The sequence below is a fragment of the Mercenaria mercenaria genome, chromosome 1, assembly GCF_021730395.1.
Source record: "Mercenaria mercenaria strain notata chromosome 1, MADL_Memer_1, whole genome shotgun sequence".
In the NCBI taxonomy this organism is placed as follows: domain Eukaryota; kingdom Metazoa; phylum Mollusca; class Bivalvia; order Venerida; family Veneridae; genus Mercenaria; species Mercenaria mercenaria.
In genome coordinates, this window is record NC_069361.1 from 3,346,870 (window position 1) to 3,371,712 (window position 24,843).

The 24,843-nt window shown below is 35.3% G+C and overlaps 1 protein-coding gene across 1 annotated transcript in view; it reads right to left on the reverse strand.

Moving 5' to 3' along the window:
* Positions 1 to 24,843, reverse strand: part of LOC123545155 (glycogen phosphorylase-like) — a 43,337-nt gene that overhangs the window by 12,699 nt on the left and 5,795 nt on the right. Inside the window, exons 2-9 of the mRNA XM_045331468.2 lie at positions 11,235 to 11,336; positions 9,532 to 9,714; positions 8,736 to 8,867; positions 7,826 to 7,937; positions 6,398 to 6,480; positions 3,874 to 4,017; positions 3,140 to 3,379; positions 1,776 to 1,939 (exon numbers count right to left, since the gene is read on the reverse strand). Coding sequence (XP_045187403.1) covers positions 1,776 to 1,939; positions 3,140 to 3,379; positions 3,874 to 4,017; positions 6,398 to 6,480; positions 7,826 to 7,937; positions 8,736 to 8,867; positions 9,532 to 9,714; positions 11,235 to 11,336 — 1,160 coding nt within the window. The remainder of the gene's footprint in view (positions 1 to 1,775; positions 1,940 to 3,139; positions 3,380 to 3,873; positions 4,018 to 6,397; positions 6,481 to 7,825; positions 7,938 to 8,735; positions 8,868 to 9,531; positions 9,715 to 11,234; positions 11,337 to 24,843) is intronic.

Consider the following 24,843-nt stretch of genomic DNA (forward strand, 5'->3'; position numbering starts at 1 on the left):
CTAGGTCAATCTAAAGGTCAAAGTTTATTTCAGTACACAAATCTACGCATGTGGTCTAAATTTGAAGCCTGTAGCTTGAGAAATGTTAAAGTAGGTCACTAGGTTAAAATCAATGTCAAATTTCATTTTGGAACACAAAATTATGCTTGTGGTCCAAATTTGAAGCCTGTACCTTCAAAAATGTGGAAGTAGGTCACTAGGTCAATGTCAAGGTCAAATTTATTTCGGTACACAAACCTATGCATGTGGTCCAAGTTTGAAGGCTGTAGCTACAGAAATGTGAAAGTAGGTCACTAAGTCAAGCTCAAGGTCAAAGTTCATTTCGGTACACGAAACTATGCATGTGGTCCAAATTTGAAGGCTGTAGCTTGAGAAATGTGAAAGTAGGTCACTAGGTCAAAATCAAGGTCAAATTTCATTTTGGAGCACAAAACTATGCATGTGGTCCAAATTTGAAGGCTGTGCTTGCGAAATGTGAAAGTAGGTCATTAGGTTAAAATCAAGGTCAAATTTCATTTCAGAACACAAAACTAGGAATGTGGTCCAAATTTGAAGCCTGTACCTTCAAAAATGTGGAAGTAGGTCACTAGGTCAATGTCAAGGTCAACATTTATTTCGGTACACAAACCTATGCATGTGGTCCAAAATTTGAATGCTGTAGCTACAGAAATGTGCAAGTAGGTCACTAGGTCAAGATCACGGTCAACTCATGTCAAGGTTCATGTAGCCACTCAAAACTATACATGTGGTCCAAATTTGAATGTTGTAGGTTATGGACAAGAAGACTTTTAAAGTTTTTCCTTATATAAGTCTATATAAACAATGTGACCCCCGGTGCGGGGCCATATTTGACCCTAGGGGAATAATTTGAACAAACTTGGTAGAGAACCACTAAATGATGCTACATTACAAATATCAAAGCTCTAGGCAATGTGGTTTGGACAAGAAGATTTTCAAAGTTTTTCCCTATATAAGTCTATGTAAACCATGTGACCCCCAGGGCGGGGCCATATTTGACCCTAGGGTAATAATTAAAATAACCTTAGTAAAGGACCACTAGATGATGTCACATACAAAATATCAAAGCCCTAGGCCCTGTGGTTTTGGACAAGAAGATTTTCAAGTTTTTCCCTATATAAGTCTATGTAAACCATGTGACCCCCAGGACAGGGCCATATTTGACCCTAGGGGGATAATTTTTACATTCTTGGTAGAGCACCACTATATGATGCTACATACCAAATATCAAAGCCCTAGGCCCTGTGGTTTGGACAAGAAGATTTTCAATGTTTTTCCCAATATAAATCTATGTAAAATATAAAAATAAACAAAGCGCCATAACTCACTCAAAACTTGTTGAACCAGTCTGATTTTCAGGGGGACACAACTAGGGTACCAATACATCATTCTGACAAAGCTTGGTCAAAATCCCCCTAGTAGTTTCTGAGGAGATGCGATAACGAGAAATTGTTAACGGACGAAGGACGACGGACCACGGACGCAGTGATTTGAATAAAAAGGAGCATAACTAAAATAAAATAAAATTGATCTGTCTACAGCATTATGGTATAAAACTATACAATAGCAAGCTTAAATTATACATAATACACCTTCCTGAACTTAGAATGAATAGCTGCAACAGCTTTGATGACATTAGATCCTGAAGTAGCCAGCTTTGACAACATGTAATAGTCCTCATAGTGACATCAGATCATTTAACAACAAGATATGACAAAACATACAAGTCACTAAGTGTACAGCAAGCTAAAACATACGTGTCTCTCTTGATGATCTCCGAGTGTATAGCAGCCACCCCGTTGATGGCATGAGATCCTATAATAGCAAGATGTGCCATGTTGATTTTCTTCTCTCCATAGTCCTCAACAATAGACATTCTTCTCAGTCTATCAGAGTCCCCTGGGAATATCTTCTTTATTTCCTGTAACATAAATGACCACTCTTAGGAAAACTTTATCAAACAAAAGCAAAAATATTTTGTGTCCAACTAGACAAGAATCTCAATAAAGAAGCGAAATGAATTATTGCAATTCAATTCAAAGTCCCCTACTGGAAGGTGACTAATTATCTCCCCTGCAGCATAATTTTGTCAATGATGTATATAAGGTATTGTACTATTATGAAATATGTTATAATGCAAAATGTTTGGATTTAGATTTAAATATCTGAAAATCTACAGTTGTTAATTGCTTTTAAAGTAGTTCTGCATGTTTGATAAACCTTAAGTAATGGCATAATATCATTTATCTGGAAATCGTAGAATAAAGCCTGGATATGGCATAAGTTTATGAAAATTATTTTATGAATTAAAAGCAACAGGTGAGTTAATTATTACAATGGCAATGTAAGAACCTTTCTAAAGTTAAAATATGATATGAAAACATCTGACACGTTAAAGAATTCCAAAAAATGTCTTAAAATCAGCTCGAAATGCGTGTATCTCTTGAATCATTGGCAAGTATCTAGAAAGCAAGCACACATTCCACACACTTTATTTCACAATATTATAAGCCATATGTTTATTTACGACTGTGAAAAGTTTCATTAAAATCTACAAGTGTGACCTTGACCTTTACACTAATGGTCCGTATATCTACTTCACATACACCAAAACAGACGATCATGATATGAGCCATGCCATGGGAAAACCAACATAGTGGCTTTGCGACCAGCATGGATCCAGACCAGCCTGCGCATCCGCGCAGTCTGGTCAGGATCCATGCTGTTCGCTAACAGTTTCTCCAATCCCAATAGGCTTTAAAAGCGAACAGCATGGAGCCTGACCAGACTGCGCGGATGCGCAGGCTGGTCTGGATCCATGCTGGTCGCATACCCACTATGTTGGTTTTCTCATGGCACGGCTCATATAAATACTAAATCACTTACAGCAAAGTCTGTCAAAAATTATTCCACCAAAATTTAACAGTGATAGACAATGCTCAACTCATCTAGATCATTTCTTTGTAATGTTTAAATAGAACCAGCCAATAGCATTGAAGAAAAATTTTGCAAGTTTTTTAATACCATGACTTACAAAGCAAAACAGAAAAGCAATTATCTACCCTCTAATGAGCAAGGTAGACCTACTTATTTAGAGACCATTCCCACAAGGCATACATACCTCGAGGAAGAGATGGTTGATATAGTACATGATCTGAAGGTGTCTAGGCAGCAGTCTCTCTAGCAGGGATACAGGCCACCTCTCCAGTGCCTCGGGCAGCACCGTGTGGTTGGTGTAAGCGCAAGTCTTCACTGTGATCTCCCAAGCCTTTTCCCAGGTCAAACCCTCAAGATCCACAAATATACGCATCAGCTCAGGTATTGCCATGGCAGGATGGGTATCGTTTAACTGTATGGCTACCTAAAATTTGTTTGTAAAATTGTAATGTCTTTTTTTAATTTGTGAGATAAACATAAAAGATGTGATTTAATAAAACATACTTCAAAGATAATAAGTGACAGCATTACTTTATCAGGTTATTCAGAAGGCACATGTATATTTGTGCAAAAAACACAAAAAAACTCTTAAATTAAAATTAAATCAAAGAAACAATTTCTTTGAGTTAATTTAAAACAGCTGATTTATATAAACTTCTATTGTCCTTTTTTATCGAAGACAATAATTACCACATGTAAAAGAGATGAGAGAATTTGTCAGTTGTTCATTGAATTCTTACTGCTTCAATGTAAGTTGGATCAGTTACTAGAATACAAAATGCATCAATGTCTGAATAGGAGGACAGACAGTTAACACATCACAGAAGTAACATTTTAAAATACTAATGCTTTATTTTTAAAACATTAGTGCATTTCGTCTTTAAATTAATTTTTGCACTGTAATTTTTTGTTGGTTACCTTCTCTGGGAAAGCATCAAAGGATGTTCTCACTGGATCCCTACTTCCAAACCGTGAAGATTTAAACCTACGTATAATATCCTGTAGAGTGGCGGCAACCAGAAAATATTCCTGCTTCAAGCGTAACTCTTTACCTTCAAAGAACTGAAATGGTACAGAACCAAAGTAATTAATATTTTTCAATGGGTTTCTTTTTCTGAAGCAAAGCTGCAAAACTACTGAAATGATAATAATAATAATAATAATAATAAAATCTTTATTTAATGAAGGTAACATACAAAGTGTACATAACATGAAAATGAAACATAAACTTATTTTCAGTATGGCCTTCAGTTAACAACAACAACAATACACATGTATACAAACATTTACGATAAATTTCACAAAATCATATTTAAAAAAAAATATATATATATATATCAATGATCAATGTATTAAATACGATTAGAAGCTTCCAACAGACACTCACATAATTATAAGACTATTAAAGAGAAAAAACGAACAACAGCAAAACAAAATAATAATAAAATAACTGACATCATGATATGTAAAAACTGTAATAATATAATAGATGATTTAAGGTATGAAACTGCTTAAATGGGCGAATCCTTTAACGTTCTATAGATAGTCAAATTTAATAATAAGTAAGAATATTTTTTTCAATTCTTACATCATACACATTAATATGTTGTTTTTTTTATAGATTATGAAAGTTTTGTGAAAACTTACAAATAAAGAGTTATAAACTACAATATTTTTAAACATGCATTCTTAAATGGAGCAAATTTAAAAAGAAAACAAACAGAAAATATTCAGTCTAGATGAACATCTGACTGTATATTTTGAGGGGTGTTCAAACAATACAAGGAAATATGCTCATTATTTATTTCTTGTCCTGTTTCACTGAAATTTATATACAAGATAGATTAGAACATACTGAATGTGAATGCTTAAAATACAGACTTCAGCACATAATCTTTATATCATTTCTATAGCAACTATCGCTACTATTAATGCATTCCAACATTATTATTCTGCTGTCTTATAAAACAAAATTAATCAATACCATTACCAGGGCATTACTTCTTGCTATTAAATGCATTTTCTACAACTTCCTGAAGAAATCAAAACTAACATTCTGCAGTTGATTAAATGGGACACTGAACTGTGATACACTGATCCGTATCAATCAGTCCATTAATTTTCAAAATGTGACTGGACGTAATTGTCTTCTGACGTCTGAGCCGTGAGTCGTCAGTGATACTTTTTTCTTTAGGGCAGTATCTGTTTAGCCCTGTGTAGCATAGCAATTGCATCTTCAATTGATTTTCAATTCAAAATACAAAATGTTTTCAATGCTGATTTTCAGATGATGACCCACAAAATATGACCCCTAAACATTTTAATGAGGTCACATTCATAATCTGACTTTACCAGCATAACACTTTTGACATTAATATTTACTCGATTTAGAAAAATGTAAGCTGGAAAATTAAGTATGTAGCAAGTAATGTTTTAACTATTCAATGAAAAATAGGAAAAGGGACAGATCTGGGCCACATGACATACTTAACATATCAGCTAAGCATTCCTTTAATTGTGTTACAAGTGTATATTCATCAATATGTTAAGAAATGGGAGCACTTTTCTAGTTGGTTATAGGACACTCTCACAACTCAGAACTACTCAAGATACTTTGAAAAATTACAACCCACCAAGTTCTTTTGAATAATTTATATATTCAGTCTAGACGACCTTTTAATGATATTGATGTATTGTAAAGATTATGTAAATCAGACATTATTTATGCCTTAATTCCTATGTTTATTGCATAGATTTTCAGCAAGAATAAAATTACTAAAAAAGTGTTAAAATGTCTACTTTATTTAAAGTCAAGTTCTTTCCTTTAAAGTTGCGAGAAATGACAATATTTCATGCTAAAGCTGATCATAGGTATTTATGACCAACACTACCATTTGATTAGATACATAGTATATATTTATGACCTACATTATCAATGGGATGAGTACATGGGATATATTTTAATCTATGACCTACATCATCACTGGTGTAGAGTACATACATGGTTCATACAAAATGCAAGTACTTATCATGTACCTTACACACTTTTTCAAGGACTATTTTTCTCAAAACTAAGCCTTGAAATCTTACTTCCAACAACTTTTATAAATAAACTACTCCCAAAACAGGGTTATAGTAGGAATTGTAAATTTATGACTGCTATTGGTGCATACCGGATCAGTAAGTGACCAAATGTCATTACTTTCTTCCAAATTATATTCATTTTTTCAATTTTTTTTAAAATTTATTTCTTTCCACAAACAAGTTGCTGACAAAAACAATTTCTCAAGGAGTTCTGGTTGAAATTCAAGCAGTTTCTTTCCAAAATCCAAAGTAATTTTCAAGATTTTTAGGGGTTTAGTGATTTTCAAGGACTAAATCAAATTCAAGAGCTTTTCAAGGTCTCAGCAATCCCTATGCCAAGGATATATTTATGACCTACATTATCATTTGGGTAGAGCACACGGGATATATTCTCTGCCAGATTTCTGTCACACACAGCATTAATGTACTCTCCATCATTGACTGAAATAGACAACCATAATTGTATTTAACTGACAGCCAAACTGTACAATAAATCAAAGTCTTTAAGAGAGTTTAAGCTGGATAAATAAATGGACGCCATATCATCATTATTTTCTGTTACAGCTACAGTGCCATCCTTGCAAAATAAACAGCATTACTCAATAAGGGTGGTGATAGTCTATCAATTAAACATTTTGAGATGGTAAAAATGCAATTTACAGTATAACACATTAGGCTGACCTACACAGAATTCCAGGTCAGAGTTCCTGGATTATGTTTCAGGTAACCCACAACCTCCCTCAGGAAACAACCACTGTCAAACCATCAAATAGGTCATTTTCCTCATTTAAGGATCAAAATCTCTACACATCTGTTGTTGTGTTGTCTTCTTACAGACCAATCAGAACAAACTTAAATTGGATTTTGAATAAGACCAACAACTAAAACTAGAGCTATCACTTAAGGTGATGAATGTACCCCCCGCATGCACTGACACAGTACATTGCAATTTGACGCACACAAGATTGCATAATTATGTGGACTGTATGTATACAGTATAGTAACAAAAAGCAAAGTCCCATAACTATGCAGAATATTTATCTAAACGAACGTAACATGCACCATGCACAACTAGGGTTGGTACTGGTCACTTGTGTGAAGTTTCATTAAATTGTGTGCAAGGGTTCGGAAGATTAGGTGCACACAAGATTGCATATGCAGACTGTATGTACATAGTATGTTAACATGAAACAAAGTCCCATAACTCTGCAATTTTTGTTGTTGAAAGAACCTAACATGCCCATGCACAACTACTGTTGTTACTGATCACTTGTGTGAAGTTTCATTAAATTGTGTCAAGTGGATGAAGAGAGATGGTGCGCACAAGATTGTGTCTATGTATATAGTATAGTAACAAAAAACAAAGTCCCATAACTCTGCAAAATCTTTCTGAAAGAACCTAACATGCCCCATGCACAACTACTGTTGTTACTGATCACTTGTGTGAAGTTTCATTAAATTGTGTCAAGGGGATGAGGAGAGATGGTGCGCACAAGATTGTGTCTATGTATATAGTATAGTAACAAAAAACCAAGTCCCGTAACTCTGCAATTTTTTTTTCTGAAAGAACCTAACATGTCCCATGCACAACTACTGTTGTTATTGATCACTTGTGTGAAGTTTCATTAAATTGTGTAAAGGGGATGAGGAGAGATGGTGCGCACAAGATTGTGTCTATGGACAGACAGACAGACAGACAGACAGACAACCTGAAACCAGTATACCCCCCCTTACAACTTTGTTGTCAGGGGGTACAATAAAATGTATATCTGACTATATTACTCACAGAATCTGAGATTGAAGCTGTTTGGAGCTTTAGCTGACCACAGTCTCATCGTGTTGACAGTGTTGTTACCATATCCAGGGATAGGGTTGTCATAAGGCATGGCAAACACCACCTGCACAGTGAACATCATTAACAGCTCATTTACATAATAAACAGAGGTACAAAAGATACAAGTGTATGTGGGTATTTCCAGTATATTTTCCAAATAATAAACAAACTGGATTTATCCAAAAAGGAAATCTTTTAAATTCCTCTCTGAAAAATGCTTGTAACAGTAAATCTCAATAATAATATTCGATTGTCATCTGTTCCTTGTTTTTTGTTCTGCCATATTCAAAAGCTGGTTGCTATATTGGATTTCAAAGATTTTCAAAGGTTCTGGGTCACATACAAAAAATAAACAATTTTATCCATATAAGAAGTACTAAGTATTCAATCTTTTTCTTATTCTGTTTGCTGTTGTTATGTTTCAATGTTTGGAGACATTTGCTTGAGGCAGGTAGTATGACCTCTAGGAGACATACTTTGAAATCATTAATATTTGTGAGGGACTAATTTCCGTAAACTTTGTGGTTGTGTCAATCAACAAAATTAACCCTTACTCTGCTAAATTTCTATAATGAACTTGTCCATCTTTGAATTTGGACAGTACCATTAACTGTTAAAAAGGGTGCTTACCAAAAAGATACTGACTGCAGCTAATCATGGTCTACACTGGTCGCAAAGGCAGAACCAATCATGTCCAGCATGATAAGGGTTAAATCCCAACAGATTAGTCAAATTTCCATTCTTTTATCTTGATTAGTTGAAATCCACAAATACATATCCCAACAACATAGCTGTTCTGAACAAAATCATGAAATTTTATACCAACAAAGTTAAGTGATTTCACAATATCCCAACACCTTACCTGGGTGTCCACCCATTTCTTCTTGCCATCTTTTTCCTCAACTCTACCAAAGAAGTTGACAGGAAGCACATACTCTGGTCTTGCCTTCTCCCATGGATTGCCATACCTCAACCACTCATCTGGCTCCTCTACCTGTACCATTCATTTTAACAGTATTTCAGTAAATACTTTAACAGGATCTAAAAACAACTTCAAAGAACATTTTGCAAAAACATTTGAATGGAAACTGGTGATGCTATGCACATGACCATGGGTAAGGTGTCATACTAACAAATTAGAGTTTGTTATACTTTTTAAGCTAAAATGACTCAGCATTCTTTTTGTTGAGCGCTAAATACGCTTTTCATGTAAACCATCTTTGTTGACTATACTCCTTTTATGCAGTTTAAAACCATGTTTAGTAGGACAAGCATGTTCATAGATATTATAATATAAATTATTAATTCTCATTTGTAGTCAAATTATATTTTATCATACACTTGTTACCAAAATATAGTTGGTTCTAAAACCTCTTCACAGCTTAGTGATTTTATCCTATTCGTGTGGAATAGCGTCACAGCCCGTTATGCGGGAAAATTCGGCCCCCCCAAAAACACTGGCTTAAATTAACTTTAGAATGTCCTGTAGACTCAAAATAAAACTTTTCTATCTTATCTCATGTTAGCTTCTTGTACTAGAGTACCTTCTGTTTCTTGCATAAGTTCAATAGGTCACTACAGTTTTGTTTTGTACTCCTCATGCCAGAAGTAGTTTTTAAGTTCAACAGCAAGCATCTTGTTCATTCAAAAGTTTTTACCTGCCATCCATTTTCAATCCTCTGTGCAAAGATACCATAGTCATATCGGATGCCATAACCATAGGCAGCCAATCCAAGTGTGGCCATAGAGTCGAGGAAGCAGGCAGCTAGACGACCAAGACCTCCATTACCTAGACCAGCATCTTCCTCAATCTCCTCCAACTCTTCAATGTCAAGACCAAGCTACAAATACAAGTTTTTGCTTGTTTTGATATCAGTTTGTTTGTTGGGTGTAGAGTCACTCCTACACATTTAGGTCATATGATGATTTTTCAAGCTCATGATGGTAGATCCCAGCACTGATTCAGACATTGGCAGACACTTTTCTAGAACCAGCAATCTTCAATAAGCCAGCTTGATAACTTCCTCACATGAAGAATTCTACACACCAAGCAATGTTTCAAACCCCTAGCAACAATGGGCAAGTGATATTGGTTTGAAGCCATTATTCAACAATATCTCTATTATGTAACAGTGGTCAGTCGAACTTCCCAGTATTCCTAAATAATTCAATTCAATTAAGTTCTTTATAATGATGATTTAGGCCACAAGCCCAAACACGTTTTTTTAGATAACATACAAAGTCATAATGATACATACATGACTGCTATATATGTATGAAGAACAATGGAAGTGGAAGCCCTCTAGACTGAACAGCCTCTGGACCAGAGTTAAAGTTTGGTTTGACAGGGTTTTCGATCTGACCAGATTTGTCGGTAGAACTGTATGCTACATTACATAGATAGTTATACAGTTACCAAGCAACCCTGGTCTTGTTTAGATACTAAAACAACTAAAAGTTTTTATGGTCATATGCTACCAAATAGTGCAAATTCTGGTAATCACAATAGAAGACAAGCATCAAAATTCTGATTGCCTTTAAAATTGTTTGGTTTTCAGAAGTAATACATGTATAATGTTGAAAAATAGAGGTTAGGTCTGGGAGAACTGTTCTGTTTCCAAAATAGAGGGGGCTACTTTTTCTAATGAAATAAGAAAGCTAAATTTCCGGACCACGAAATTCATTCAGTCTGGAGAGGTTTCCAGTATTCAGTGGTTCTGGTTAAGATGGGTTTCACTATACATAATTAATTAACTATACATGTCTAGTAAGTATTAAAGTACAGTTGAACCTGATTTAGCAGTCACCTGTATTAAGCAGCCGCTTGTCTTAAGCAGTCATTCAGTTAACTTTCAAATGGACATTTTATTTCTTTAAGAAGCGAGACTGTGCCACACCCTTTGGTTTGACTGTATGTAGTAATTACTGGTATTTATTAACAATAAATTTCTCCTACAATAGACAACAAGTAACAAACAACTTCCCTTTGCTTATTAAACTCAGGTCAACTTGCCACCTGTAATTTAGTACACTGTACTCTGCTGTTTCTTTACACAACTCATGCAAAGAAACAGAATTACAACTGAACATGATTGCTGGCCTGGAATGTAGACCTGCTTCTTGCTCATGCTCATGAAACAGCGTATGATTTCTGCGGACTTGCCAGAATTTCGTAAACTGTCACTATTTTTTTCAGGTTATAACACTGGTTTATATAGCTATATCTAATATGATTGATAGAGAAACAAGCTTGACGCTTGCGTCAACCAATTTCATCCCTGCTGCCTAATTCTTACACCATGAGGCAACCAACAGATTAAGTGATCAACATTATATCCTAGGAAATTGATTACAATTTTACCTGATACATTGCTTCATCACAGGAACTCTGTATACCAAGGTTTACCATCGTGTTGGACAAGGTGCGACCCATGTAGAACTCCAAGGACAGGTAATACACTCTCTGAAATAAATTAAACATGCACAATATACTCATCAGGTTGCACACCACAGGAACATATATTATGTATTATTACATACTTATTTAATAACTCAACGTCAAGTTTCGATGGAACCTGAAACTACCATATGGACGTTCAAATTTCATACTGGGTGTGTGACCTCATTTGTGACGCGAGTTTCCTGCATGTCGACACGTTTAAAAGTTCTTTAATGGAGATATTTTCAATTTCACCCAGGCTTAATAACGAATTTGTATCATTTATATAATACTTTTAGGTGTAGATGCATATGTAATAAAAAGATTATTACATCTGCATCTAGAAATATGCTCTCGTTTTTTTCACAGAATAATACTACTAAAGTCGTGCAATATTTCCGCTGCAGAACTCATGTATATTTCTTGATACAAATCTAATAACCTATAATTAGTGCTCAGAATCAGTAAAATATTCTGCGTCAGAAAAAGGGTTAATCATTTAAATCAGAAATGACCAAAATTGGTAATTTTATGGATTTATATCAAAGAAATAACCCAAACATTTTTCTTATTTTGAACTGGCAAGTTTTGTATAACTGAAAATCATTTTGCAGCACAATGACTGATAAGCAATGGAATGAAAATATTACCCAAAGTTCAGCTTTAAATATTCTGGGGATTAGAACTGAAAATATTTGGTCTAAATTGATGGTTCTCTGGAGGCTGACTAAACTCTACAGCTGCATGATTTTTTAAACACAAATACAATGTCGCTTCTGTTGAAGTACAAAACTCATAATGTTCTTCAATTGTTAAGATTTTATTGGAATATTCTATCTATTAATTGTCTTACATTTGTGCCTTTACATCAATGTTAGACTCACTGCTTATATTATACTTGCATAACTGTTGCTTTTATTTATGATCATTATTTCTGTTTTGTAACTGTACATATGTACATTTGACAGAGGCTCACAAGGAAGACTGCGGGCTTGCCCAATTGTGTTGCCTCTTTAATAGTCATCATTATTATTATTTATTATTATCACTCTTCTGTGTATGTCACATCATTTTGCTTGAACATGGAACCCACCTCTGATATCTTTACACAATCTGCACCTTCTTTTTACTATTTAAAGTACAATAAACGAGCTTTATAATGAGAACAGCAATCCGTGGCATGTTACATTTGTATTTATAATTAGGTGATATTCAAACGCCACACATATTTTTTTTATGTTTTGAATTAATTAAAACTGAAAATATTCTATTATGCAATGTATGTTTAATAATAACTTTCTAGTATTTGAATCCTACATAACTTGATTCTGCTCAATATTACTGAAGTTATAAACTGAATATGTGTTGAACTCTGTTTTGAAATAATGTACCAATTTCTGGCAAGTTCATTAAGCTAGAGATGCTGTTTGAAGATTTTTTTCTATTTTTGACAAATTAAAATAATAAGAATCATTTTGGTCAAATTAAGTTAAGGTTTCAATAATAACCACTCAGTGCATCATTGTGCTATGTACAGTTTTGGTCAATTTTGATATTTTGGGGTAAAAATTTGGCACTGTTCCCCTGCTCTTGTCTGGTGAAATAATTAATTCATCAGTTATATCTGCATATATATCACAACATTTATGCTTAAAACAGCTGTTTGGCAAATAGCACCTTGGTGCATATTTTACTTTGATACCAAAGGACATCATTCAGCTGCATCAAGGTGCTATTTATGCATGTTTTAATTTGATGATGAACTGCAAAAAAGGTGCTGTTTGCCAAAAGAGGCCATAACTAAATGACTGTGTGAATGTTTGATTTAAATAACTTACATATATGCAGAATATAATGAAATATATTTACTGAAATAAATAACTATTACACTTGAGTACAACGCCTGAATCAAACTTTGAACAACATTTTCTTGAAATCATGAATAAGTACATTGCACATTGATACAGTAGCAGGTGAGGAAAAGTAACCATGTTATGGTGGCTAAATTCTGCCATTTCCTTCCAGCATCTTGGCGCATTTGAAGAGCACCAATACTCCATGCAACACACCAGAACAACATACTATCATGCCAATGAGACAAATATCTTATCTGTTTTATTGGCATGCTAATTTGTTGTTCTGGTGTGTTGGCAATTTGAAGGAAGGAAGATGACAGATAACATAACAGCAACTTGAAACTGTCAACTTAAGAGGAAAGGTCTAGCTTTTAAATAAGACAAACTGATATGGAAAAGTACACAATTCAGAAATAGCAAAGTAACAGCTCAATTCTGTATCACTGTTGTTACTTGTTTCTTATTTACTTGATAAGTGGATAAATATTAATGCAAAAACAATTGCATGGTAACACATAAATATACATCAAACACTTGTCAATGTTACATAATAGAGCATGTGGTTGCTGATGTGCAAATATAGCGATTATAGCAGATTTTACCTGCAAAACACCAGGAAGGGAAATACAGGTATACAATAAATGCCCAGTCTGCGTATTTCTCCTGAAAATTCCATATTACTAGTAAGGCATGGGAATATAACAGTTAAACTATTACACACTTACTGAATGGCTTGCCAGTCAGTCAAAGCTATTGCCCAAGGTCTGAGGGCAATATATACAAGGAGCCATAAAATGATACAAATGAGTTATTTGAAGAAAGTCTGTGACAAGATACCTCATTGAACTAGGAATGGGGCCAAATTTTGACCCCCAAAAATGGCCTAAAAACCACTTGCAGTGTCAAAATTGAAACAAGCTCTGGTCACCTTGACGAGCTCTGTGTTCTGTATGTCAGTTTTATACATCTGTGTCCCATATACCCAGTAACCTTTTAACTGATGCAGACAAAACATAGGAGAACAGGTAAACTTATCAAACCAATATTTCGGTGAGCAGTCAAGGTGAATCACAGTACAGAAATATAGGTTACTGTGCACATCTTGTTCATACAATCTTGAATGTGAAATTTTATACCAGTTTCTTTGCTTTATAAAGATAGAATGTTGAAATTCTACATTTATCAAAATCATTTTTACGTGCATCAGTTAAATAACAGGATTAAATAACAGGATATAGGTGTTGTATTTACTATCAGTACTAATTTGTATCCTGTGTAGGTGTATAATACTAAGTTACAAATTTGTATCCTGGTATAAATATGACCAAGATTTATACTTGTATGAGGATATAGAATAGAAGTCAATGTATTAATTTTATATATATGACTTTCAAACATGTCATGGTGAAATTCTATTTGAAACATCTCAAGCTTGTATCCTGTTTATTTTTTTTTCATTCTCTCTCTCTCTCTCTCTCTCTCTCTCTTTTTCTTTTTTACTGCTATTTAATCAATCTACACAGACATTATGATAATGTTTATAAAACATCTTCTTTCTTCATTAAAAACAAAAACAACACAAGAAAGATGTCTCCTACTTTTCGATCTGATAACTATCCATTTAGATGATAGATAATAGTAACCAATTCACTTATGTTGAATTACGCAAACATTTAATTGAATATTTCTATCAAATTCATAATGCGGTAGGTATTTCATCAACAACACGTATAAAAGTATTTGGGTATAGTAATCTATAGCATCAACGTTTCATCTAATGCCTTCATTAGGACAATTCACACTGTTCTGCAGTTTTCAAAAAAACCTTGCGTGCAGTGTACTTTTCATCTGTTTTTCTGCTAATTTTTTTTTTACATCAAATTCTTTAAAATTAAAACTGTGGCCTTGGAATAGATGTATTAATTTATCAAAACTGAACAGGTTCAGAACATCAGTACAAGACAAACAGACCTCTACCAAACATTTAATAGTCTATACAGGTGGCCATATGATGATTCAGCATTGCAAGCATTAAAACAAGAGGGTCATGATGGCCCCTGATCACTCATCTGAGTTTAAAGATGGGTTGACAATTTTGGAAGCGGGTCGTGCAAGAAAAATATCTGTGAAATCAATTATGCCAGCAGTTTCCGTCTTTCTGACAGGTAGAAGTTTACAGGAATTACAATTCACATTTAGGAATATTTTTCACAAACTGGAACATGAGTGCCAGAATATCACAATATACGCCCGTCGAAGCAAATTTCTTTAAACTAGCACCTGTATTTGCAAATGGAATTTTAATTTTGTGGTTGTTTAGTAATTATTGTAATTCTTTTGTTTTTCTAAGTCCACAAAAAAAAGCTCCTTACCAGGTAGAGATACCTTAAAATACACCTAAAATTTGAAAGTAACATTTATGTTGTACCACAGAAAAGTGGTCTTGGTTTTTCCATTCAGTCAATTATAAAGAAGTAACATTATAAGTTATTTTTAGTAACAACTGAGGGAAGTTAATCTTTAAAACAAGAGCACCGCCTTGCGGGTGCTGACGCTTATCTGATTTTTTTTGTGTAATAGAAATATTGTCCTACCCATGATTTTCTAAGTCTAAAAAGGGCCATCATTCTTGCAAAAAGCAGGATAGAGTTATGTTTCTTGATGTACAGTGTCCACTTATGATGGTGAAAAACTGTTGCAAGTTTTAAAGCAATAGCTTTGATAGTTTATGAGAAAAGTTGACTTAAACATAATACTCAACCAAGAAAATGATTTTCTAAGTCCAAAAGGGGCAATAATTATTGCAAAAAGCAAGATGGAGTTATGTTTCTTGATGTACAGGGTCTGCTTATGATGGTGAACAAGTATTCCAAGTTTCAAAGCAATAGCTTTGATAGTTTAGGAGAAAAGCTGACCTAAACATAAAACTTAACCAGGCAACGCCGACGCAGACGCCGACGCCCGCTCAAGTGATGACAATAACTCATCATTTTTTTTCAAAAAATCAGATGAGCTAAAAATTGTAAGTCCACACAAAAATCCTTACCAGGTAGAGATAGGTCAAAATACACCAGGTCCTCAAAATTGTATGTAACATGCATTTTGTACTACAGAAAAGTGGTCTCGATTTTTCCCTACGACTAGTAATGAAAACGCTACAATATAAGCTATTTAAGAGTAACAACAAAGGGAAGTAATTCTAAAGAAGGGACTTGCGCATGACACTTCATCTCATGATGGTGTAAATTTGTGCCAAGTTACATCAACATCCCTCTATGCATGAAGAAGAAATGCACCTGACAAATTCATTCATGTATCTGACCTTTGGCCTCTAAGTGTGACCTTGACCTTAGACCTAGGGACATGCTTCTTGCGCATGACACTCTGTCTCATGGTGGTGAACATTTGTGCCAAATTATACCAAAATCCCTCCATGCATGAAGAAGAAATGCTCCGGACAAATTCATTCTTGTATCTGACCTTTGGCCTCTAAGTTTGACCTTGACCTTAGACCTAGGGACCTAGTTCTTGCGCATGACACTCTGTCTCATGATGGTGAACAATTGTGCCAAGTTTCATCAAAATCCCTCCATGCATGAAGAAGATATGCTCCGGACAAAGTCTGTGGACGCCGCCCGCCGCGCAACTGCCCACCAGGGCCGTTCCCATAATATGTCCCGTTTTTGAAACGGGCGTATAAAAATAATTCCCTAACAAAACCATCAGATTCAGACTGATTTGCAAAGATTGGCTTCATATTAATAGTAATAAATGATAGAGAGCTGTCCGTATGAGAGCAAGCTCAACTTTTCTCAGTGATTGACTGGGAATAAGAGCTTTGCCAGTAAAAACTTTAAAAAACTTTAACCAAAAAATTCTAAGTTAACAAGAGGGCCAAGATGGCCCTAGGTCGCTCACCTGAGAAACACACCATAACAGTGTAAACATTTTGACCTAGTGATTTCATGGAAACAAATATTCTGGCCAATTTTAATTTTAAGATTGGACCAAAAATGTGGTCTCTTGAGTTTAAACAAGTATTTTCTTAGATATGACCTAGTTTTGACCCCAGATGACCCATATTCAAACTTGACCTAGATTTTATCAAGGCATTCTTTCTGACCAAATTTCGAATTTGAACCCACCTGACTTTAACAAAAAAAAATCTAAGTTAAAAAGGGGCATAACTCTGTCAAAATTCAAACCAGAGTTATGAAGATTGTTTCTTCTGGTGTAGACTCTGATAGTAAATAATTCTTTTAAGTTTCAAGTCAATAGCTTTGTTAGTAACAGAGATATTTGACTTTATTAAAAACTTCAACCAACAGCGACGCTATACTTTTTCTTAGAAAAGCTGAGCTAAAAATCAACGTACCAATTTACATTGAGGTTATTTTTCAGCGGGGTTATTTGTCCATCAGGCAATAGGATAGCAAGTTATCCAGTGTACACTATGTAGCTTAAACTAGTGAATCATGTGCAAACTCTCACTCTTTATTCCCACCTTATTCAAAGGTTCTGATATTTCTTGAGCAAATGTTTTTTCAGCATAGCTGTCTAAGCTGACTTTTGACCTACTTTAAAGAACCAATTTGAGTTGTAAATATATATTTCTTCAACCAATAAAAACAGCAGGACTGGACAAAAATGAATGAATGCATACTTTAATTGGCTGAAATTAATACAATGTTTTATACAAAGTTTCAAAACTTTTCAACAGAGTATTACATAGATTCAGCCGATACTGTCTCTATTAATGTTAATCGGAGAAGCAGAAAAGGTTACTGCAGACAGGAGGTATTTACAGATGTAATGTTGGAGTTTTACCTGAATGACAATTGGTTTTTAGTACACAAATCTTAGAACTCAAATATTGTGTCGGCCATCTCCGTAAACTGTAGATACTGCACAAGAAACAAAAATTATTTGCTCACTGTAAACAAAAGTTCTACTGTTCTGGTTCCATGTGACCTTGTCCTTTGACCTATTGACCTCAAAATCAATAGGGGTCATCTGCTGGTCATAATCAGCCTCCCTATTAAGTTTCGTGATCCTAGGCCCAAGCGTTCTCAAGTTATTGTCCAGAAAGGGTTTAACTGTTCCGGGTCAATGTGACCTTGCCCTTTGGCCTACTGACCTCAAAATCTAAAGGGGTCATCTACTAGTCATGACCAATCTCCCTATCAAGTTTCTTGATCCTAGGCCCAAGCGTTTTCAAGTAATCATCTGGAATCGGTTTAACTGTTCTGGGTCACTGTACCCTTGACCTACTGACCTCAAAATCAATAGGGGTCATCTGCAAGTCATGATTAACCTCTCTATCAACTTTCATGATCCTTGGCCCAAGCGTTCTTGAGTTACTGTCCGGAAACCGTTCAACTGTTCCTGGCCAATGTGACCTTGAACTCTGACATAATGACCTCAAAATCAATTAGGGTCATCTGCTCGTCATGACCAACCTCCCTATCAATTTTCCTGATCCTAGGCCCAAGCGTTCTTGAAATATTGTCCGGAAACTGTTTTACTGTTCCTGTTCACTGTGACCTTGACCTTTGACCTCAAAATCAATAGGGGTCATCTGCTGGTGATGACTAACCTCCCTTTCAACTTTCACGATCCTATGCCCAAGCATTCTTGAGTTATCATCCGGAAACCGTTTTACTGACCTCAAAATCAATAGGGGGTCATCTGCTGATCATGACCAACCTCCCTATCATTTTTCATGATCCTAGGCCCAAGCGTTCTTGAGTTATCATCCGGAAACCGTTTAACTGTCCCAGGTCACTGTGACCTTGACCTTTGACACATTGATCTCAAAATCAATAGGGGTCATCTGCTAGTGATGACCAACCTCATTATCAACTTTCATGATCCTAGGCCTAAGCGTTCTTGAGTTATCATCCGGAAACGGATTGGTCTACATACGAAACGACCAACATCTGCAAAACCATATACCCCTCCTTCTTCGAAGGGGAGCATAACAAACGCAAAGTATTTGATATGACTTTGAATCATAAAATGCCGTCATTTTGCTGGTATATCTACTGGAAAGTGTAGGAAATGCAGTAAATCTATTTATTTATTCAAAATTACTCAGAACTTTTTGTAAATTATTCTGTCCAGAAGTAATGCATTTCTTATGTAAACAATGCACGGGAGACTAACATTGGAGTGACACACGGAACACTTACATTGAAACCACATGCTTAAACAGGACATTGTGAAAAAGTACGAAAGACTTCTTTATCTACACTGCAATCCAACATGTTCAATACATATAATCCCCACTGATGCTGAAAATCTTTTTTTTTTAAATTTCTTGTTTATATATATATGCATATAGTCACAGACACAGGACATTTTTGAAACACGCTGAAATTGTTACAAAAGGTTTATTTTACTGATTGGTCCAATAAAGTTGTTTTGTTGAGGCCCGACCTCTGTTTGTTTTTTATAGTATTTGTCACTGTTGTAAGTGAATTTGACAGAATCACACATTTTTTCAATTAAATTTAGTGTAGTAGTTTGAGCAGGAAATAACAGGACCCGGATAATTTTTCAGTTTTTGTGATACAGTAATTGAAAGAACATTTACATAAAATTTGCCTGTTGGCAAGTCAGGCTAGGAAATTGCAGACTTTTATTTCTGCTAGAAGGAGATTTGTGAAAGGTTACAAACTTTGTTTTCTTGATAATTTTGGAAGTGGTGGAACGTTGTGTTTCCACGGTATTTGTGGAGATTTAGATTTACGGACAGGTCAGTAAGGTTTTCTGTTAAAATGGCCGAGAGGGAACAGAGGCGAAAGGAGAGAAAGGATTATAGGAAAATGCATGAGGGCATAGAACAAGACTTGAAAACTGAAGAAGAGTGTAAAGAGACAATTTTGCCTGAAGGAGCTGGCATGATAGCGAGCAGTGGGGAAAATACGGTAGATGAAGTTGCGGTTATTAACCCTGACAGGGCCTCAGGTGAAGACAGGTGCTCTTTAAATGATAGTCAGAGTGATGACGAAGAAATGAAAACAATTAAACAACAATTACGAGAAGCAGAAGTGGAGAAAAAAACGGCTCACCAAACTAAAACAGAAAGAAGACCTTAAAAAAGAACTGAAGCAAAAACAGGCAGAAATCAAAATCAAATCTGAAAGGTAGGCAGGTTCATTCTGATATATTTCCCAGTTACAGTCTTCCAACACCGACTCCAAAAGTAACTTTCGCTAGTAAATCATCAAAAGCTGATGATAAATTAACGATTTACTCATTAAGAAATGATAAAAAATTGAAAAAGAAAGTAAACAAACAAATGTCACAATTGGGTCTTTTGGATCAAGATCTAGATGTATCCAGTTCGGACAGTTCCAGTTCGGATACAGGTACGTCTAGTACATGTAGTTCAGTAGTGGAGGATGTTAGTAGTAGTAACAGTAGTGAAGAGACAGATCATGATGACAGTTCCAAAAAAAGTCAGGAAAAAATGCTAAAAAGTCAAAAAAATCAAGGTCAAAGAAAAAATCTGGAATAAAAGTTCAGATAAAGTTAAACATGCTCAACAAGAGATCACAGAGTGATCTTGGCGCCCACCAATGTGCCATTTTTGAGTGTTCCAAATTTCAAGACTTATTGACTAGCTCAAGGTCAAATTTCATTTCCGTACACAACACAAATCTATGCAAGTGGTCCAAATTTGAAGCCTGTACCTTCAAAAATGTGAAAGTAGGTCACTAGGTCAATGTCAAGGTCAAAGCTTATTTCGGTACACAAAACTATGCATGTGGTCCTAAATTTGAAGCCTGTAGCTACAGAATGTGAAAGTAGGTCACTAGGTCAATCTTAAGGTCAAAGTTCATTTCGGTACACAAAACTATGCAAGTGGTCCGAATTTGAAGGCTGTAGCTTGAGAAATGTAAAAGTAGGTCACTAGGTCAAAATCCATGTCAAATTTTACTTCGGAATACAAAACTTGAACCCTGTACCTTCAAAAATGTGAAAGTAGGTCACTAGGTCAATGTAAAGGTCAAAGTTTGTTTCGGTACATAAAACTATGCATGTGGTCCAAATTTGAAGGCTGTAGCTTGAGAAATGTAAAAGTAGGTCACTAGGTCAAAATCAAGGTCAAATTTTATTTCGGAATACAAAACTATGCATGTGGTCCAAATTTGAAGCCTGTACCTTAAAAATGTGAAAGTAGGTCACTAGGTCAATGTAAAGGTCAAAGGTCATTTCAGTACACAAAACTATGCAAGTGGTCCAAATTTGAAGGCTGTAGCTTGAGAAATGAGCATATGGTCCAAATTTGATGCCTGTAACTTAAAAAATTGGAAAGTAGGTCAAAATAAAGGTCAAAGTTTTTTCCAGTGCACAAAATTATGCATGTGGTCCAAATTTGAAGGCTGTAGCTATAGAAATGTGAAAGTAGGTCACTAGGTCAAAATCAAGGTCAACTCATGTCAAGGTTCATCTTGCCACTCAAAAATATACATGTGGTCCAAGTTTGAATGTTGTAGTTACTGACAAGAACATTTTAAAAGCTTTTCCCTATGTAAGTCTATATGAACCATGTGACCCCCGGGGCGGGGTCATATTTAACCCTAGGAGGATAATTTGAACAAAATTGGTAGAGAACCACTAGATGATGCTACATTACAAGTATCAAAGCCCTAGGCTTTGTGGTTTGGACAAGAAGATTTTCAAAGTTTTTCCCTAAATAAGTCTATGTAAACTATATGACCCCCAGGGCGGGGCCATATTTGACCCCAGGGGTATTATTTGAACAAACTTAGTTGAAGACCACTAGATGATGTCACATACAAAATATCAAAGCCCTAGGCCCTGTGGTTTTGGACAAGAGGTTATTCAAAGTTTTTCCCTATATAAGTCTATATAAACCATGTGACCCCCAGGGCGGGGCCATATTTGACCCAAGAGAAATAATTTGAATCATCTTGGTAGAGGACCACTAGATGATGCTTCATACCAAATATCAAAGCCCTAGGCTCTGTGGTTTTGGACTAGAAGGTTTTCAAAGTTTTTCCCTATATAAATCTATATAAATTATAGAAATAAACAAAGGGCCATAACTCACTCATAAATTGTTGAACCAGTCTGATTTTCAGGGGGACACAACTAGGGTACCAATACATCATTCTGACAAAGTTTGGTCAAAAGCCCCCCAGTAGTTTCTGAGGAGATGCGATAACGAGAAATTGTTAACGGACGGACGGACGGACGGACGGACCACGGACGCAGAGTGATTTTAATAGCCCACCATCTGATGATGGTAGGCTAAAAATACCCTCACTCCCAACTTAGATATGAGTTTGTAAGTCAGAATATCAAATTTCAAGAATTAAATTTAAATTTATTTGTTGCTGGAGAATAAGAAATCATTTAGGATAAGCAGATTAAGTCCAAAGAACAACAAGAGCACCGCCAAGCGGGGCAATATATGCCCGAAGGCTTACATCATAGGATGGGAGCAAAATTTTAAGAACTTGACTGTTGTAGCCCCAAAGGACTGGAACAACAAAAGGAAAACTTCAAAAAACAAATCTAAGTCCACAAAAAAATATATTCAAAGTCTACAAAAAAATCCTTATCAGGTACAGGTATGTAAAAAGACACCTTAAAATTGGAGGTACCATCCATGTTGTACCACAGAAAAGTGGTCTCGGTTTTTCCCTACGGCCAATAATAAAAAAGTTTCAAAATAAGCTATTTATAGTAACATAAAAGGGAAGTAATTCAAAAAAAAATTATTGTAAGTACAAAAAAGAGATCTGCCGAATAAAAACAAGAGCACTGCAATGCAGAGCAATATACACAAAGCAAAGTCATATATGACATTTGACCCTTAAGTGTAACCTTGACCTTGAAGCGAGTCATCCGGAACATGCGCTCTGCACATCGTACAATGTGGTGAACATTTCTGCCAAGTTTCTTTGAAATCCTTCCAGCAGTTCAAGAGTTACAGAGCTGACACGAAACAAACTGATATGACTTTTGACCCCTAAGTGTGACCTTGACCTTGAAGCAAGTCATCCGGAACATGCGCTCTGCACATCGTCCTGGTGTGGTGAACATTTGTGTCAAGTTTCTTTGAAATCCTTCAAGCTGTTCAAGAGTTACAGAGCAGACACGAAACAAACTGATATGACCTTTGACTCCTAAGTGTGACCTTGACCTTGAAGCAAGACTTCCAAAACATGCGCTCTGCACATCGTCTCGGTGTGGTGAACATTTGTGTAAAGTTTCCTTGAAATCCTTCAAGGGGTTCAAGAGTTACAGAGCGGACACGAAATTGCTAACGGACAGACGGACGGACACCAGCGTCATAACATAATACGTCCCTTCAGGCGTATAAAAAGGTAGGCTAAATCTATTAAGAAGAATCATGTATCTAAGCTCTACTTATAATTTTTCTATTCTCAAATCATATTATGCAGCAGTGTTAAGAGAAATAGAGCTAGGAGAGAAAAACTGGTCAGATGACTTTCACTATCTTGAAATTGCCATTCTGAATAAAGTTAGCATATCTAAGAGTTCAAAGGTTAAAGGTAAGGGACCATAATGCAAAAGGAGATGAAAATAAAGACAAAAGTCATGTTTGGTTTTGTTCTCCTTATCAGAGAAATAAAAGTGCCCATAAGACAAGTCATACTGTGGTTGTGAAAGGTCAAATGAGATTTGCCACTTGTTGGCAGGAAGATCACAAAAAATTGCAACACCCAGAAAGTTCTTCAGCCTGTGTTTATATGACTGCATGACACTGGGATTCGAACCCAGATATTGTTTATGAGAATAAAATTGAAGATTGTTTTCTACCAAGCTTTTGTTATACAACAAGAAAGTCAGAAAATGAAGAATTACATTCTAGTACAAGTATTTCAGATCAATCAGTTAATTTGAACAAAACTTTTTTCAGTAATCATTAAACTAAATGTAACATATGTATGATGGTCAATAATAAATTGAATTTCAAAGAAGTAGGAGAAAAAGCAGTAATGCATGAGTTAGTCAAGCAATCAGGCAAATATAATTACAATGGTTGCCATTTCAGAGTTAATTACAAGAGCACCGCCTTGCAGGTGCTGACGCTCATCTGATTTTTTTTGTATAATAGAAATATTGTTCTACCCATGATTTTCTAAGTCTAAAAAGGGCCATCATTCTTGCAAAAAGCAGGATAGAGTTATGTTTCTTGATGTACAGTGTCCACTTATGATTGTGAAAAACTGTTGCAAGTTTTAAAGCAATAGCTTTGATAGTTTATGAGAAAAGTTGCCTTAAACATAATACTCAACCAAGAAAATGATTTTCTAAGTCCAAAAGGGGCAATAATTATTGCAAAAAGGAGGATGGAGTTATGTTGCTTGCTGTACAGGGTCAGCTTATGATGGTGAACAAGTGTTGCAAGTTTCAAAGCAATAGCTTTGATAGTTTAAGAGAAAAAGTTGACCTAAACATAAAACTTAACCAAGAAATCTGATATTTTCTAAGTCCAAAAGGGGCCATAAATCTTGCAAAAAGCAGGATGGAGTTATGTTTCTTGCTGTACAGGGTCAGCTTATGATGGTGGACAAGTGTTGCAAGTTTTAAAGCAATAGCTTTGATAGTTTAGGATAAAAGCTGACCTAAACATAAAACTTAACCAAGAAAACTGATTTTCTAAGTCCAAA